General features: G+C 30.0%; 1 protein-coding gene across 7 annotated transcripts in view; it reads left to right on the top strand.

Annotated features, from left to right (window-relative positions):
- LOC134681379 (multiple PDZ domain protein-like) overlaps window positions 1-11,961 on the top strand; it is a 158,504-nt gene extending 146,543 nt beyond the window's left edge. For all 7 annotated transcript variants that reach the window (XM_063540991.1, XM_063540984.1, XM_063541005.1 and 4 more), the window contains 7 exons: window positions 148-372; window positions 949-1,065; window positions 1,525-1,669; window positions 7,531-7,700; window positions 8,180-8,291; window positions 8,627-8,723; window positions 9,264-11,961. In XM_063540991.1, coding sequence (XP_063397061.1) covers window positions 148-372; window positions 949-1,065; window positions 1,525-1,669; window positions 7,531-7,700; window positions 8,180-8,291; window positions 8,627-8,723; window positions 9,264-9,540 — 1,143 coding nt within the window. In that variant the 3' untranslated portion in view covers window positions 9,541-11,961. The remainder of the gene's footprint in view (window positions 1-147; window positions 373-948; window positions 1,066-1,524; window positions 1,670-7,530; window positions 7,701-8,179; window positions 8,292-8,626; window positions 8,724-9,263) is intronic.
- The last annotated feature ends 7,348 nt before the right edge of the window (window positions 11,962-19,309 follow it).

Consider the following 19,309-nt stretch of genomic DNA (forward strand, 5'->3'; position numbering starts at 1 on the left):
ATGACAAATGAAATGTTAAATTAAAAATTAGTTGTCCATGAAAACAAATTAGCTTTTGTGTTGTATGCACAGAAAAAAACGTGGTTATGTTTTATGAATAATATAGCATATATATCCATGTATACTAATTGATATATTGTTTTGTAGGTGAACAATGAGGAATTACGAGAAGCTTCACATGATTATGCAATACAGGTGCTACGTCAGACTCCTGCTACCGTGGGAATTCTTGTCTTCCGTGACGATAATCAAGTCAAAGAAGAGGACATTTATGATATTTTTACAGTAGACCTCAATAAAAAACAAGGCCGTGGATTAGGTCTCAGTATTGTGGGCAAACGTAATGATGTTGGAGTTTATATATCTGATATTGTAAGTGATAAATTACCTTGCTGAAAACAGAGTAACAATCTATCAATTAATTGACAAACAGAATCCAGAACATTATGTTCGAACCCAGGCCACATCAAATTAGATTGGTAAAAAATTGATAGTACATGTACAGTAAAAAAAAAAGAACTACATGTAATACTTTATGAAACAAAATCAGCAACATCCCTTCTAGATGTTACCATACTGTTTCCAGATGCAGTGATATGACTTACTAAAGGCTTTAATCTTTTATTTTACCATCAAAACACATGTTATTTTCTTTTTGATCCATTGATTTCTTTTTTACATTTTTGTGGAAACAAATTGAGTTCAGTTGTGTAAACATGATTTCAACACATAAATAAAATCTACTGATGGTGTACTTTCTTTTTAATTTCACACAAACTTCTTACATTTTACACTTTATGTTTACTATATACAACAACAAAATGTTTGACATAAAGCAAGTTAAACAAAAATTAAAAAATACTGAAAATTAATGTTTTGTATGTATGTTAATAGAATGAAATAAGTTTTCACTTCTTCATAATTTGACCTATTGATGATTTGCTACAGGTGAAAGGTGGAGTATCAGAATCTGATGGTAGACTGATGCAAGGTGATCAGATATTGGCTGTCAACGGTGAAGATATGCGAAATGCAACTCAGGAATATGCAGCTGCTGTCTTAAAGGTAGATAACTATGTATTGATACAAGCAGATATTCAAACTGTCTCTTAGATTTAAGAACTATTTTGACTGCTAAATCTGCAATGAAAATTGACTAAAATTTGTAATAATTAATGAAAGATATACTTAAAAAATAATTTTAGTTGTGAATACAATATAATATTAGGAGATGAGATACTATAGCCAATTGGACAACTAACTATCCAAGTTAAGATAAAGTGGATGTATACAATTATCTTTTAGGCAACCATACAGGCTTCAACAATAAGATAAACTTATACCATTTAGTTGGCTATAAAAGGATATAAACAAATTTGTTTCTTAACAATAGGAATAAAAACTATCAAAGAATTGTGGTATCAATGGCACTTTTAAACAATGTGATACAAATATAAAATGAAAGAAGTATGTTTCTGTTTGTTTATACTAGTTTTTGATACTAACATTTCTCCTGTCTTGTAGACATCACTAGGTAAAGTCACACTAACTGTTGGAAGATTAAAAGCTGGATCACGTGCCTCATCTCGGAAACAGTCAAACCCAGGTGGTCTGAAAAAGTCAGAATCTACTGCTAGCAATAAATCTAAAGGAGGAAGACATTCTAAGAGTAGGTTGACTTATACAATATCATACCTCCAACTCACTGACCTCACCCATATATTTATTTTTAGTGTTCAATTATTCATTACAAACTTAATCCAACATTTCTCTTTGAGTTTAATTTTCACAAAGCACCAACGAAGAATTAAAAGCTTTTAATGTTTTCTTTTCTTTTAGATTTTGTACCAGATTGCTAGTTAACCTTTAGTAAAACTATTTTTCTTGTGTTGTTGCAGTGTTTTCTATAACGCTTTATATTCATCACTGCTTTTATTAAGAGTTTGATTTTCAGAATTTACCATTTTTCTAAAATTTATTTTACCCTCGCTCAGAATTTGATAAAACAATCAGTACTCTTGATAGTTTTTTTCTAGATTTTCTATTTAAAGAAAGTAAAAAAATCAGTACACTATATCTGTGTTATAATTTTAGATTTTTTCGATCTCTTTAAAAGTAATAAATTTTATTACTTTAGTCAGGATATAAATGAACAATTTAATGGAAAACTGTTTTGTGGCAATTATACCTGTAACATTTCCCCTATTTTTTATTCTACAATTAAATTTTTCTAAGATCAATAAGCAAATGAAATATTTTATTTATTTATGTCAAAATAAAACGAAATATTTTTTTTATATAAATCTGATTTTTTTCTTAAAAAAACAAAAAAAAACTACCTGATCAACTTTTGCCTTTGTCTTTAAGTTTTTATAAAGTTAAAACACATAGATTATTTTGGATTCTGAAAATCAGAGATTACTGTTTCAATGATGTTGTGTGCTAACTATTATTTTATGATTTTTTCCACAGGTCTTCCTTCTTCAAAAAGCTATTAAACCTGGTTATCATTGGTTTAGGCAAACTAATAGGACATTTCAATGTTTTGGCCTTTGCCTAAAATTGACCTTGTAAACATTTTGATAACATTCCATCTATACAGATGTTGAATATATTTGTTATTTTCTTTAAAGAAACATTGCATCATTACATTTCATACTCTTTAAGTTGGTTGACAAGAGGAATATTACTAAGTGAAATTTTAGTGAAATTTTTTAATAATTATAAATTTTTATTGTTGTAATGAAAAATGTATTCCCTATTTGCAAATCAATCTTTTTGTTGAAAATATTGAAGTAAATATCTTGACAAAGGTTATTCTCTGAAAACTAACTATGTTTGCCATTCAAAACACCTTTATTGATAAAAGATAGAGAATTCTGAAAAGAAAGATAACTCATGATTGAAGAAAATGATTTGCAAATAGGAATTACAACTATGTTACATACTGTTATGAGAACAGATTTATTTATGGTTGCATTAAGCACTGTTGCTTTTTTGTGATAAGATTTTTGTATTTATTGAGATTTTATTTATACTTTTAAATTTGGAGAAAAACACAACTTGCAATATTTTGATAATAGATTTGTTTCCCCTTGTCCAGTAAATTTTTTATGACCAGTTATAACCAGGGTATTTAGCTTACATGAGTAAGTTTTAACAGGGCATGAAGGAGTATAATGCATGTTATTAATGTTGCAGGCCTAACATCTGAACTGAACCAATTCAAAAGCAGACAAAACTAAAAAAATGTTCACCTTTAAAATACTAAAATTACGTCCTTAAATTCGGGAAAAATCATTTAGATATGATCGTTTTTTATTTAGACCCTTTATAAAAGAAAAACAAAAGTATGTTCAAACAATTTATTTGAATAATTGTTTTTCCTTATTTGGCAATAAAGTGTTTGGCAACACTGCGGAAAAGGTTAATACCAAATTGTTGAAATTTGTCTCTAAAAGTCATGGAATTTTTTGTCAAAAAAGATGAAAGAATACTTTGACAGGCCTTCTATAATTTAGAAATTTACATGTTATAAGTACCTAAGTGTTTAGCAAAATTCCACATTACAGATATTTGATATAGCATTATAAATTATCTCAAAGAAATTCTATTCATTCTTTTACAAAAACACATTGTGCAACCCAATAATTTGAATCTATGATCTATTTTTGAATTGGTTCACTTAATATAGTGACATGGCGCCTTATGAATATGACAGTAAAAAAGAAATTAGATAAAAAGATTGGTTGAGCTGAAATTTCAAAGTAGTAGTTGCACATTGGTAAATTGTTCTTCACAAAGCATGGTAAAGCTGTGTAGTTTTTATTAACCTTTATTTTTGTACAGGTATTTTATCGTCAAGATGTTGTCTCAGTTGATTTTTGTTGACCCTGCCATCAGACTTGATGTTATTAAACAAAGTTTTATGTTTTTTCCTGTGTGCTCCTGTTTTGGTTTTGTACTGTTTACAAATTTTGCACCATGATTATTCATTTTGAGGTTTTGTCACATATAACTTTGAGACTTTTGTTCTTGACTTTTATCATACACTTTTAATCAAACAAGGAAGTTTGTTGTGTAGAAAATATTCTAAAAAAAATTAAAAACTGTTAGAACTAGCTAGTAAGTAAGCTTAAATCACTTTTTTTTACCATTTCTGTTTCAAGATCTTTTATATCATGACAGATAATGAGCTCTTCAGTTCATAATTAAAGATCTTCAGATTTTAAAAGTTTTATTGGGGTTTTCAAGAATTTCATATGATTGCTGTTCTATTTACAAAAAGTGTATATGATCACGTATCTCCTGTTTCTAGTTTTTTAAGGGAGAGTAATTTTACTCAGAGAAGCTTTTGTAAAAGAAGCTTCATCAATGCATTAAATTGTTTTATGTAATTCAGAATTTGAATAATCTGAGTTACCTAGATTCTAAAAATGTTTGACATAAGGGTACCAGTAAACCTAGGTCTTTTTCCATGATAGAGATTAAAAATAAAGAGAATTCACATGAGGAGGGATTAACATCCTTGTTTAGCCATTTTGGTCTGGTATATTAGACTTAATATACTGCTAGGAATAAGTAATCTAGAAATCAATATATATTGCACATGTATAAGGCAGTATTATCAGTATAGTGAAAATAATTCTATACAAGATTTGTGATCACATAGACATTTGCTTAAATAAGTATTCAGCAATACTCATTTAATAATCAAGAAAAAATGGCAAAAATATACCAGCTAGTGGAAGATCCTGAAAATTTCCTAAAAGGGGGGGGGGGGGGGGGGGGGGGGTAGTATTGTAGCCATGCTGCAGTGATTCCATAACTAATCAAGCAAATTTTCCTACAAAAATGTGGGGCCCACAACCTCCCATCTGAATTCCTCTCTTGAACTTCGTTTTAGTCACATATTTTATTTTGTTAAAGAAGGAAAATGTAATAATTTTGTCAGAATTGAAATATTTCCATCTAAACAGAGTTTCCATGTTGGATAGATGTTGGTCTTATGACAACTACAAATCATTTTTTTTTTTTTTCCCTTGTAAGGGTAAATTAACATCATTGATTTTAAAGATTTTTTTTATTAAACCCTTACTTTTTCTAAACTGGAGGGATAGTCCAACAGTTATCTTTGTTATGAAACATGCCTGTATAGTTTTTGAATATACCGGTATGTGGATTTTTATTTGCAAACCTCATCCATTTTACTAAAGTCTAACACATTTCTACATTGGAGTAGATAACATCATTGGCAGGAAGTGGAGCATGGCATTTTAAATGATCATAGAAGATTTTGTTCAGTATTTGATAGACTTTTCATTTGTAGCAGGTTTTAGTTCTTCAGTTTTATAAGTTCTATTTTGGATTTTGAAAACAAAGATGAATATTTAAAATTTTCATCCAAACAATTGTCTGATATATTAACAAATGATGAAAGGTTTCTGCAACTTTTCATGCTGAATTTTTTAAGTAAAAACTATTGGTTCAATAAGTTTTCTATTATTATGTATAAATTAACATTACCTTGAATTGTGAAATATTTGTTTATGTGTTAAAAAAAAGAAAAGAAACGCTGCTTTATAGTGCTTACGCAAATTGAAAGCTTAGATATTTGGACAATGTGTGACATCATACCAACTCTAAGAATTAAGGCCAATTTTCCATAAATTTATTTCACACCAGGGCAGTTTTAAAAAATAACATCCAACATCTCTTTATTTAAAAGTTTTGCAGTTCCATGTACATTGAGGTTTTTACAATACTTTGGCTGATTTTTAAACAGGGAAAAACAAAATTACATTTCAATGGTAGTACATGTATCTATTTCTCCATTTTCAATATCACACTTTAAAAATGAATAAAAAATGCATCTTTTTTTTTCATTGAAGCAATGATTGTGTTCATTTTAAACTCATTTTGTCATTCACTTTGAATATTATTTAAATAGTAAATTTTATTTGTCTGATTAGTGAGTTTATTTTATTGCCTTGGGGATAAAAATATGGGTTCTCATTGGAAAGGCTAAGTTACTATATACAACAGAAGTTTTATCGCCATGAAAACAGAGAAGTTTCCATGAGGTTGCTTTTTACTTTTATATATTTTTGTACTGTTGTTAGTTATTATGTTTGTAAATAAGATGTTTCTGTTCATGGTTTTCTTGAAGTATATTTTAGGGTTATGGAAAATGTTAATAAATGAATAAATCAGAAAATAAATTTAAAACAAGATATTTTGTCATTGTTTGTTTTACTGATTGCCAACAAAGTTGGGCAGTTAATGTTTAAAAATAGATTGCAAAAAGTCTTGTACTGTAATGAAATATATTGTGGAAAAGAGCTTAGTTTTTTTTCTGGTTGGTTTGACCTAATAAGGCTTACAATGAGTTATTTTTTGGCTGATTGCAGCATTTTGGCAAGATCCTTTTGTTTTATGACTATTCTGATAAGCAGCCATGTGCTTGTACTACGGAAGGAGACAAACTAAACAAAATTTGCACATTAGTATAAAAAAGAAGATGTGGTATGATTGCCAATGAGACAACTATCCACAAAAGACCAAAATGACACAGACATTAACAACTATAGGTCACTGTACGGTACGGCCTTAGTATGACTGTTTTTCAGGAGTAAACCTGATACAGGCTTATACAAGATGGTGATTTAGAAAATAAGAATATATTTTGGTTTTGAGTCTTTTGACACAAAATTCCATGTTGCAAGTAGGGTAATAGGGTTAGAAGTCAATTTTCAGTAGCCCTTTAGATTTTTTTTTATTTTTGATAAATACTCTCCATGTCATGTTGGAATCATCAGTGATGTTTGTTGAGGCAGTTAAAAAAATGGTAAGCATAATGTAAATGTCCATTTAACTGTATGTAAATTGTGACATTTTAAAGGAGAAGACTATTCTTACTTCGATGTAATCCTGCTTTAATTTAAACATTTATAATTTAATTTTGGATGTAAAGCGTCTTCTGATTGCCTAACGTTTTTTTGTTATGAGCCCATAGACATAATTTAGTCATGTGACCATGACGTCATCAACGTTTATTCATGGTTTTCTACGGTTTAAAATGGAATTTAGAATTAGATTATAAGTATTGACTGTAATATTTTTTTTGTCTATTCAAAATAACATAAAAAATGTGGTTCACACTGTTAAATAACCCGCTACGTGCGTTATTCAGTGTGCACCAATTTTTTTATGTTATTTCTTCACAGACAGAATTTTTTTTACAGTCATTCCTTAAATAATGTGAACAATTGCATCAGATTATTGAATTATAAACTTATTGTTTGAATACTTGAAAAAATGTAATAAGTTCACATATCCAAATTGTAGGTTTTGATGCAAATTCATGCAATGAGTCACTTTTGATTTCGGGGATGACATGTCTTCTTTAATTATATAGAAATGAAAATTCCAATCCAGGGCCACTGTCATTATATTTTTATATCCAGACAAAGTTTATTATTTGTGGTGATTATTGATTTAATTATAAACTTGCCATACTTTTTGTTTTAGCTGTGAGTGAAGACTTGAACCATGTAAGAATTGTAGAACTTACCCATGATGTATCAGGCTCCCTGGGATTGAGTATAGCTGGTGGTATAGGAAGTTCATTAGGGGATACTGCTGTTTTGATTGCTAACCTAACACCAGGGGGAGCTGCTGCCAGATCACAAAAGCTTAAGGTATGCCTTATTAGTAGGGATCGTTACGCAAAGGTTCTAATATGGCTGATGGTATAAAAACAAGGCATTGAAACAGATTAAAACATGGTTGCATTTTATGATTTAAGTTGTTAAAAAATTCTTAAACATTAAAATCATACTTGTTATAAATGTATGAAGTGAATTATTATTTATTAGTTTTTAAGTCATCAGAAATTATAGATGTGATGACACTTTGCTACAGTATTTTTCTATTTGCAGCAAACAATAAGAATATTTTTCACATCTAGATTGATATAAATAAGAAGATGTGGTAGGAGTGCCAATGAGACAACTATCCATCCTAGTAAATATGACTTTATGTAATATATATGAAATATCTTTAGAAAAATACTGTTCATGAAAGTTTGATTGTTACAATGTATTCATATGAGAGTTAAAACTGTATCATTTCTTTTTACCTTTAAAAAGAAGTTAAAAACTTAATGTGTATATTACAGATTGGAGATAAAATTATCCAGATAAATGACAGAGAAACAGATGGAATGTCACATGATGATGCAGTGCAGTTACTGAAATCTGGTGGTACAGTTACCTTAATGGTAACTCAAGGTAAGTTAGATGGTATTATGATGATGAGATTTTGTTACTATAATCCGCTTGACCATCGACATGACTGTCTCAAATACCTCAACTAATTTTGATGAATACATTTGTCAATTGATATGATAAGATGAAAATATTTCTTTTCGCTGTAAAGTGTTGCAATGAAAATTATAAAAACAAACTTCTTTTGTTCAGAATCAGCAAGGGTTTGAAGGATTTTTAAGCAAAGCAAATTCCAAACACATCATCTGTTTTTCAATCATATTGTTTTTTAAGATGAAACTTTCATGCTTGCTGAAAATATTGAAGCTTGTTACAACATATGCATGTTATAATTACAGGAGAAGAGACCCGAGTGAGTGTGACTGGTGGAAAAGCTTCCAGGCCAGTTAGTGCTGATATGACACCACAAGATAATGCTGTATTTGATGATGATGGGTTAGTACTTTATTTTTCAACATTGGTTTATAAATACAAGAAGATGTGGTATGAATGCCAATTAGACAACACTCCATCTAAGTCACAATTTGTAAAAGAAAACCAATTATAGGTCAAAGTAGGGTCTTCAACACGGAGCCTTGGCTCACATCGAACAACAAGCTATAAAGGGCCTAATCAAATGACAAGTATGCTTAAGTTATTGAAAAATTACAATCAATATTTCAATTAAGGGTGTTAAATTTATGAAATTCATATTCACAACAAATAAGAACTATTTCTTTCACGCCATGCTCTTTTCTCATTTTATCATAGACAGGCATTATATATGTCAATACGTATCTGTAAAACCTAGCGTACAGTGGAAAGGATTTTGATTTTCTTAAACTTGTCTTCTAAAAACCAGTTCAAAATAAGTCTACTATCTGTACTGTTTAAATGACGAGAAAAGAAAAAAATTGTCAATATAGTATTTAGTTTGTCTTTATATATTTAAACATTTCAATACTTTACTAAAAAGCTTTAATCCTTTGTTTACAGAGCTCCACCTCAGTGCAAGACTATAACATTGAACAGGGGACCAGCTGGATTAGGGTTCTCTATTGTAGGAGGTCATGGAAGTCCACATGGAGATTTACCTATCTATGTCAAAAGTGTGTTTGCACAAGGTGCTGCATCAGTGGAAGGGAACCTCAAACGTGGTGACCAGATATTGTCAGTGAATGGACAAAGTTTAGAAGGATGCACACACGAAGAAGCTGTTAATATTCTCAAAAATGCAAAGGGAAATGTGACTTTAATGGTTTTAAGCTCATAGCAATTTTTATCATGCAACGTAGAAGATTTCATTTATACATAGAAGAGATTAGAACAAAAGAAAGATCTGAACATTTATTCCAACACTGATGTGTTCATGGATATGTTTTGCAATAATTACATTACAGTTTACACATAATGTTTGTTAACCAATTTTCTTCCAACTGGTGAGATCAATATCGACCTTCAACTTCAGTTGTTTTAAGAAAAGTATTGTAATCATTATTGCTCAGGTAAATCTGTTTGCTTCAAGTGATTTCATAATAAATTTACCTGAAATCTCTTTTAATGATGCAAATTACAGCACTTTTTTAAATAGAAATGGAAAAAATAAATTAGAATTAACATTTGTAAGAAAATTGGTTAACGTTTGCTTGTTTTTGGTTGTAATTTTGCAGAGTTGGTGCTCTACATAATGTTACAATGTAATTACCATTATAATCAGTCTAACCACTGATTTTTTTATTTCTAAAGCTCACACAATATTTGTTTTTATACAATTTGTATGAAGTGTTGATCACATATTTTTTTAAAGCTAGCTTATAGATAAATGTAGAATTTTCATTCAGTCTGTCAGTTAAAGCACTCAATACCATAAACTGACATACTATCATAAATTAATGTTAGGAGATTTTGTATTTTTTATTTATGGTTTTAGTTTAGAGTTTGGTTGTGTTTTAGTTCATATTTGGTTGTTGTTGAAGGGGATAATACATAAACTTCTCATATAGGAGTACAGTCAAGGGAGGTAATTAGTCTGTGTAATTTGGTTGCAATAACATCAAATTACTCATTGGACAAAAGAAATAAAAAGACCAGCATTGCTTTGTCACTTACATGTATGCTTTTAAGTGAATATTGAAGAAGATTTTTTTTTTTTTTTTTCAAAGAAATTAGAATTGCTCAAATAAAGATCAGTGTTTAAATTTTACCAAAATTACTGGAGTTTTTTAAAAAGTTATACTAAATATGGCCTTCTTTGAGAAAACATGCTTTTCATTGTGTAAGTCCAATTTGCATGTTTTACAATATGAGACGTGTGTGTTTTTCCTTAATATTCTTTTCTTACCAACAGCAAAACTTCTTATCAATTAATGTTATGTCTGCTTGTAGACTTTGGAGATTTTTCAGTTTATCAGTTTATGACTTATAAAGTTTAAAAGTAATAAACTGATAAACTGAAAAATCTACAAAGTCTATAAGCAGACATAACATTAATTGATAAGAAGTTTTGCTGTTGGTCAGAAAAAAAGTTGTTTAAAATGTATTAGACTAAGTATTCAAATTATAATCACAAAGTAAAATGTGTATGCTCTGTGTTATCTTATCAGATATGTAAACATAATAATACAGTATTTTTTTTGTGTCCTTTCTTTATCAAAAAAGTAACATTAATACTTTTAATAGCACTTTGGTTCACTTAAAGTTGAGCATGAACTTTTTCTCCCATGCTTTTTGTTATTGACAATAGGGCTCTTCACGGTTAGTTCGGCCATATTGGATAGGGGCAGATTTTTTTAGAAAGAGGTAGAAATAGTATGAAAGTATGGGAAATCCTATGTGTGTTTCCAAGCAATAGCTCTGTTTTAATGATGTGTTCCGGTATTTTTCACACCATTTGTACCTCCATTATGAAAATCTGCTCATTATCCAACATGGCCGAACTAACCGTGAAGAGCCCTATTGAAACCATTAATTTTGAAACACCACTCATTATTCTAAATCAAATCTGTCCATCTGTACTATCACACATTTTGATTTTATCTAAATCATGCTGCAACAGGTCTTTGTAAATGTAAATGGAGTTTTATAATGCAGGAAAATAAATTACAACTAGAATAATATTCAAGTATTAATATTCAGGGCAAGACATAATTTAATCTGGTTTGAACTCTATAAAATACACAGGAAAATTAGGATGCTATAAATCTTGTATCGAATTTACAGAATTTCAACTTATATGTTTAAACAATATTTTTAAAAGCAATCAATCTCATACTTAAAATGAAAAGGCTGTAATGGAAAATGTTCAAATTGGCAAATTATCACAATTTTTACTTAATAATGAATGTACAATGATAATTTGTGTACTCTGAGATTTTAATAGAAGGCATACTGACTAGGTCAGACTTGATGGTTGTTCATATATACTATTTTTATCTATTTTAAAGTCAGTAAAATCTTTATATCAAGCTTTAGATGGTATATGATTTTATATTTTACCATTATTCATTTACATGAGGTTGTGTTTAAGTTTGATAATCAAATTTTTGTACAGATCAATAGGTTTAAATGTTGATTTTTATTTTCCAGATTTTAGAATTGTTAACATATCATATCATTTGATCATTTTTCAGTTGTTATATCAAGATTTATACCAATTTATATATTCATCAAATAATTAAAAACATAATTGATTTGGTTTTTCTCTTGTTTTCTTTTTAATTAGACACATGAAATGATAGATGTTTCTATCAATACTCAATAGAGATGTCCTGAGAATGATTTATATAAAAGTAGGATTATTGATAGATTATTGGTTTTTTAACGCCACTTTTAAGTGCCCTTTTTGGGCTATTTTGTGGGGGCAAGTTTTTATTGGTGGATGAAAACAGAGTGCGAAGAAAAAAACATGACCTCTGATAGGAAAGCTGGCAATCCTAGTTAACTAAGATTGCATCTGCACTAGCGGGGTTTGGACTCAAAACATCACATGTTGACTGGCTTGTGGTTACAGTAGTAGAAATACATTTTTTTAGACCACTTGGACACCAAAGCCCCTATTAGCCAGGAAATGTGGTATGATTGCCAATGAGACAACTGTCCACCAAAGTTCAAATGAAGTGGATGTAAGCAATTAAAGGCAACCATACAGCCTTCAAAATGTGAAAAACTCTTTAATATACAGCAATAAAAGGCCCTGATATGAAAAAATGAAATAATACCATTATGAAAACTAAAAGCCTGATTTACAACAAAACAATTTACGAAAAACAAATATGACTGGCATGAACCAACAATAACCACTGAACTTCAATATTGAAATAAAACTACCAGTTCTTATTAAATGACCAACATTTTCTATAGCATCTTGATATACTTAAATGTTGATATCTGTCTTGACACAATATCCATTTCTGCTGAAAGTCCAGCTGTTTTGATAATCTTTTTAGTACTATTTGGATCATTTGGTCTTGAGTTTTCCTAATTCCAATTATTTTGTTTCTAACAGACTAGATGAGAAATAATTTTTGAAATGTGGAGTGTGGATAGATTTATTTTTGGTGGATACCAATTTTCATGGATTGAGGAAATATTGTATTTTAGTGGATCTTTCAAAGTCACCATACAGGCCTATAGTAAAACTCAATTTGGTTGAATATCTTAATTCATTTTAACTTTACCAAAGAAATCCATAAAAGGTAATGAATCCATAGTATATATTTAGCATCAAACTTGATTTTGATATTTTGTAATTTAATATTACTATGTCAAACTTGCCTGACTAGCACTTTTCCACGACCTTAATGATTAAACAAGGATTCACAGAACTTAACAGAATGACAGAACGGATGGTGAAATGTTGTTTCATACATACCATACACAAACCCTACTGTTCCTAACAATTTGGAAGTCGTGTTTCTGTGTTTCCCATGAAAACTTTTGAATACTTTATCCATATTAGGCTTGCTTAATACTGAAGCTTCCTCGAACTGAATGAAAGAAGCTAGAATTATATCATAAGTTCACAAGTTCATGTTACACAGGGTTTGCTTAATTGTAGACAAATTGAATCTCCTGTAGTTCCCTGAAAATGTAAACACCTGTGAAAATGTCTCCACTTCAAAGTTTATAGTATGGACAGTCTCATTAAAGAAAATGTGACTATTACCCTAACTGAAACGAATTATGCAAATTGACTCATACATGCATTGTCTATACATCTCCCAATTGATAGGGTATTCAAGAGCTAGTATTTTCTATACTTCATAGAAAGTTATTTCTAATGATCATGATAAAGCTCCAGGATAGAGCAACATGATGGATGCCACTATTTAAGCAGATTCTGCTTACCCTTCCGCAGCATCTGAGATCACCATTATCAACTTCTGTGTGTAGTGTGTATTGATCAGTCCTTAGTTACCCTTCCGCAGCATCTGAGATCACCATTATCAACTTCTGTGTGTAGTGTGTATTGATCAGTCCTTAGTTACCCTTCCGCAGCATCTGAGATCACCATTATCAACTTCTGTGTGTAGTGTGTATTGATCAGTCCTTAGTTACCCTTCCGCAGCATCTGAGATCACCATTATCAACTTCTGTGTGTAGTGTGTATTGATCAGTCCTTAGTTACCCTTCCGCAGCATCTGAGATCACCATTATCAACTTCTGTGTGTAGTGTGTATTGATCAGTCCTTAGTTACCCTTCCGCAGCATCTGAGATCACCATTATCAACTTCTGTGTGTAGTGTGTATTGATCAGTCCTTAGTTACCCTTCCGCAGCATCTGAGATCACCATTATCAACTTCTTTGTGTAGTGTGTATTGATCAGTCCTTAGTTTTCTTGGTAATGTTTTATAGATTTTTATGTGGCTTTTTTTGTTTACTGATGTATTCTTTAAGTAATGACTTTTTACTGCCTCTTGGTTTCTGCATCTTTCTACTTTTCTCCTCAGATTTTATTGTGAGAAAAAAATATATATTGACATTTTAAAATCAAGGGATTTCATAAAGTAAAACTTGGCTCTCAATTATCAAGTAACCAGTGCATAATCAAACAAAAACACACACATGACTTCCTAGAACTTTATTATTATACAGAAATATTTTAGACTAGACTGTATATCCTTACTCAATAACAATAATTACATCTTACATTGTTTACTTTAATGCTTTTATAGTACTGGTACATGTACTAACAAATTTGGCAATTTATTTGACATACTTATATGAAGACCATCTACTATTTTTTCAGATATTTTAAAAATGTAAATTCTTTTAAAATACTATTTTTGTCTACAAACTTTTTAAGGAATGGAGCAAATTTTGGAATGTTTTTTTAATGGAACAAAATTATTTTTATCATACAGTTCCTATGACTTAATCAACATGGACAGAGAGAATGAGAGATTTTTTTCCAATTTCAATTTCTTTAAAATGGTGTTTAATCAAAATTTGCCAAAAACAAATTTCACATTAAAACTTTCGGATTTAAACGTTGCCATGCCAAATTTTTTCTATGTCAAAAGTTCCAAATATCCCCATAAATAGATATATTTCCCAGCTTACTGAGTATCACATTAAAAACTTAAACTATTTCTGAGCACATCTGAATATTTATTTTATTGGACTAGGTATACAGGACTGATCTAGATGTTAAAAAGTAAAAAAACTAACAAAATTTAACAAAAATGCATGCCACAATTTGTACATGTATAAAATGCAATTATGTAAAACAACCCTAATTGTAACCATAGAAACACTTACCCTGGTATATATCTACTATCAACAAAGATCAAGTTTATAAACTGTATACTTAGCACCAGTTAAGACAACATTGCACAAAAAAAGAGTGCAGTATTAATTTCACTCTTTTGACAGTTTGAACAATCACTTTTTAATCTAACCGTCACTTGTTTTCTCTCATACAACTTCCAAATTAAAAAGCATTTTTGTTCATCACCCAACAATTTTTTCCAGAAACCATGCTATTATGATAACACTACATTGAATTAATGAGGGAAATAAATTGGGATTCCTTCTCCATGCCACTTCCATCCCTTTGTGGAAGTGGTGAGCATCACATTCAGTACCAAATCATTTTCACATATTTTGAATATAAAAAAGTTGTACCATATATCATATATGTTTAAACCCAACAAATAAGACCTATAACCTCACAGTACTCAAATTGCACCAAGGTTCTAATTAAAACCCATTTCTAAAATAAAAATAAAAATTGAAACACACACATACTTTTTCTATTAAATTAAAAAACAGTAAAATTTATATGCAAAATTCATGCATATAACTTTAAAAAATCTGGCAATAAGTATTTAAAATGAAGATAAACATGAAAAAAATATGTTATCTTTATCAAGTAAAAATTTTGCAATTCATTATGGAGATAAAATTCAAAGAAACTAATAAATGGCTTTTCAAGAAAAAATGACCTTCATAAGAAGTTGTTGTTTTGTTGTCGCAAGGTAGCCACAAAAAATCTACCAAGGTCACGGGTAGATTTAACTATACAAGAACTACATAGAGGGAGCATTTACAATAATCACAATCTCTTGATTCAATATAATTGCAACAATACATTTTTCCTATGTACCAAAAATTATTGTTTCTGGAAAAGCTCATAATAATTTCAAACTTGGTTAAAAATAAAAATATATAGAAGGTTTGATAACACTAACTTTTTGGCTCCTCGAATTTGAAAATCAAACAGTGATTTAGTTTATAAAATAGCATTCTTTAAACATTCTAGCCTTTTAGGTCAATTTAAGCATGTTGCTGAAGTCGAAGTGATATCCCCTAAAATCTTAAGTTGTCAGATATTATCACTATTTTGTGCATTTTTCTTTCCATCTTTTTTGTGATAATTTTTCATATCATGCTACTGGAAAATTATCGTTAGAAACTAAGGAGGCATGTGGCGTTGCTCATGAAATTGACAATGTCATCAAAGGTAAAATAGTGATATACAGATCATCATTTGTCATCTCATTTTAACTCGATTGCTTTTCTCACTTTTGCCATACCAGCTCAAGCGAGAAAATCAATCTCGTTGAGATGATCAACCATAATCTATATAAATATCACAGTTTTCGTATGACAGGAAAAATGAACAGACCTTGTATTTTTTTAAGATTTGGAGAATTTTACTATTTTAAATTATCAGGGGTTCAAAATGGCTTTCATTTATACCTCCTCCTTCAAATAAAAGAGTTACAAATAAAAATTATTTCTTTTTTTATGGCAAGAATAAATTAAAAATAAAATTGACTCTTTTTGGCAAGTATAAATATGCAAGTATAATACCTCCTCCTTTGATTAAAAGAGTTACAAATAAAAATAACTTATAACAAACAAATAAAAATAATTAATTTGTTATTTCTTGGCAAGAATACATGTTGAAGTCTCGCTACATCAATATAGAGGTCACTAATCCCTTAACAAAATAAGAAAGATAACAGGTTATTTCCTATTGCAAATCATTTCAGAAGTATATTTTTATACAACAGTTACAATAACAATTTGGCATTACGACTTTAACAATATTTCACATATTCCATCAACAATTTATACATGTTAATATTAACTGACTATTAAATGCAACAACACTTTCTCTGGGTGAATAGGAATACATGTACATTGTATGTTTCTATTGAACATCATGCCCAGCTCATGCTATCATTTCACCAGTGTTTAGTGTTAAACAATAATTTAATTTTGGATGTAATGCGTCTTCTGATTGGCTGACAGTTTTTTGTTATCAGCCCATGGACATAATTTAGTCATGTGACCGTTACGTCATCAACGTTTTTTCATGGTTTTCTACGGTTTAAAATGGAATTTAGAATTAAATTATAAGAAATGACTGTTATATTTTTTCTGTCTATTCGAAATAACATAAAATATGTAGTGCACACTGTTAAATAACCTGCTATGCACGTTATTCAGTATGCACCACATTTTTTATATTATTTCTTCATAGACAGCAAAAAATGTTACAGTCATCCCTTAATTAAACCAAAATATATATTTGTGAAATCTGGTTATTATAATTTTTCAAACATTTACATAATGTATTATTTCTCAACAATTTGTAAATTCCATATATTCATTTAGGACACAATTGCAAATTATCATTTTATACATTTTAATTTGAGCTAACTTGTAGTAATGCTTTATGAGTAGAACACATGTTCATGTATGTTATAACATGGAATACGTATATAAATGAAACCTGAGGAATAAATCACAAAAGTTAAAGTCACTCAAACTTAAATTGTTCATTAATAGGCAGACAACAATTGAAAATTTTCATTGCAAATTCTGTACTTGTTGTATACAGCCAATTTTGCATAGGTACTATTTTTGTAGTTCTAAAAATTTACTTTTATAATAGTACTATTTCTTTACTTTAAAATTATTGTACTCTTTAAGTACCTGTATTTTACAGTACTTGATTTGTACTTACAATTTTGGTACAGAAATAATACCAAAAGCGATCACAATATTTCATGTTTGAAAACCATAATTTTAAGAGATTTGAAATAGACATACTATCAAAATGCTTAAATGTAACGTTGTAACCAAAAATATGTAGTACTTAAATTTTCAAGTACAAAACAAGTATTGTAAAATACAGGTACCTAAATATTATGCCAGCTTTAGCTGGCACTTATGGTAGAAGCATCGTTTTGGGACAAAGAACGATAACTCTTGCTAGACGACCCATCTGAAAAGTTTCGTCACTCTCGTTAAATCTCGTACGATTATTTTTTATTAATGGCTGCCAAAATTCTCGTTTAATCGCGATCTTGTAAAAACAGGCAGAACGGAACAAATTCGATGTTAAATACGACATAAATTTTTATTTGTTTGCAAAAACAAGAATTCACAAATGTTGGCTACTTGTGTAGCTTATTTAAATTTTATTGTACCACGGAAATTACCGAAGTAATGACAACAACATCCGACGCCATGTTTCGTCTGCTTCAACATTCCATTATCAGTGAGGTCAAAGCAAATTAACTGTCCTAAATAATCACAGGTACTTCATTCAAAAGTCACAAAATCATAGTTAACGAAAACATATTTAGCGTAAAAGTTCCGTCCAGCCATGGGAACACAGAAAAAAAACTCTGCAAGCAATATATTTCGCATTTCTTTTTACAAATTGACCATGTCGGGCATGCGGGGTAAACTCCGGTGCACTGGTTGACCATGACTCCTTATGTTCATCTGCCACATATCATTATTCCCCACACCAAGGAACAGTGATAATTATACAGTTGAATGTGATCACGGTTATTCATGTAGTCAATGGCGAATCCAGCATTTTTCATAAAAAGGGGGGGGGGGGGGGGCTGACGGTGCGCTCCAGTCATGCTTCAGTTATTCCCTATATAATCATCATTTTTTCCCCAAAGAAAAGGGTCTCCCTCTGGATCCTTTGGTAGTCCACAGACTAATTCAAAACTTAACAAAAGTTAAAACATTCAAATAATTCACAATCTTCTTATTCTGTAATTTCTAAATGGCAAACTCTCAAGACATCTTTTCATTGATTATGTCAAACCTTATACAGTCCCAGGAAATGGAAACTGTTTTGTTTTCTCTCTCTTAGTTTAATCATAAAAGGAGACTTGAGTCTGAGTAGTACATTTAGAACTGACTACTGTATATATTGTATGCTTCAATATTGTCCAAAATTGGATTTTATGGGAAGATGGAGTTATTATGATAACCCATGAGAATAAACCATGATGTGTATATAGGGCATGTTACTTGGAAGAATGTGGGCTACATCCTTTAAAATTCAAGCTGCAGCAGTCGCCTGCATATTTTATGCATCAGTTTATCCCTGATCAAAACATTTTCACTCTACCAAGTACTTTATGACTATATCACTATCAGGTTCACATTTCAACCTACATTGTATTTAGCAATACACACTTATGATATAACATCACAGTACAAAAATTGTACTCAGTAACCAAATTGCACCTATTCAACAAAAAATACCTGCAAAAAACTT

The sequence above is a fragment of the Mytilus trossulus genome, chromosome 1, assembly GCF_036588685.1.
Source record: "Mytilus trossulus isolate FHL-02 chromosome 1, PNRI_Mtr1.1.1.hap1, whole genome shotgun sequence".
Lineage (NCBI taxonomy): Eukaryota > Metazoa > Mollusca > Bivalvia > Mytilida > Mytilidae > Mytilus > Mytilus trossulus.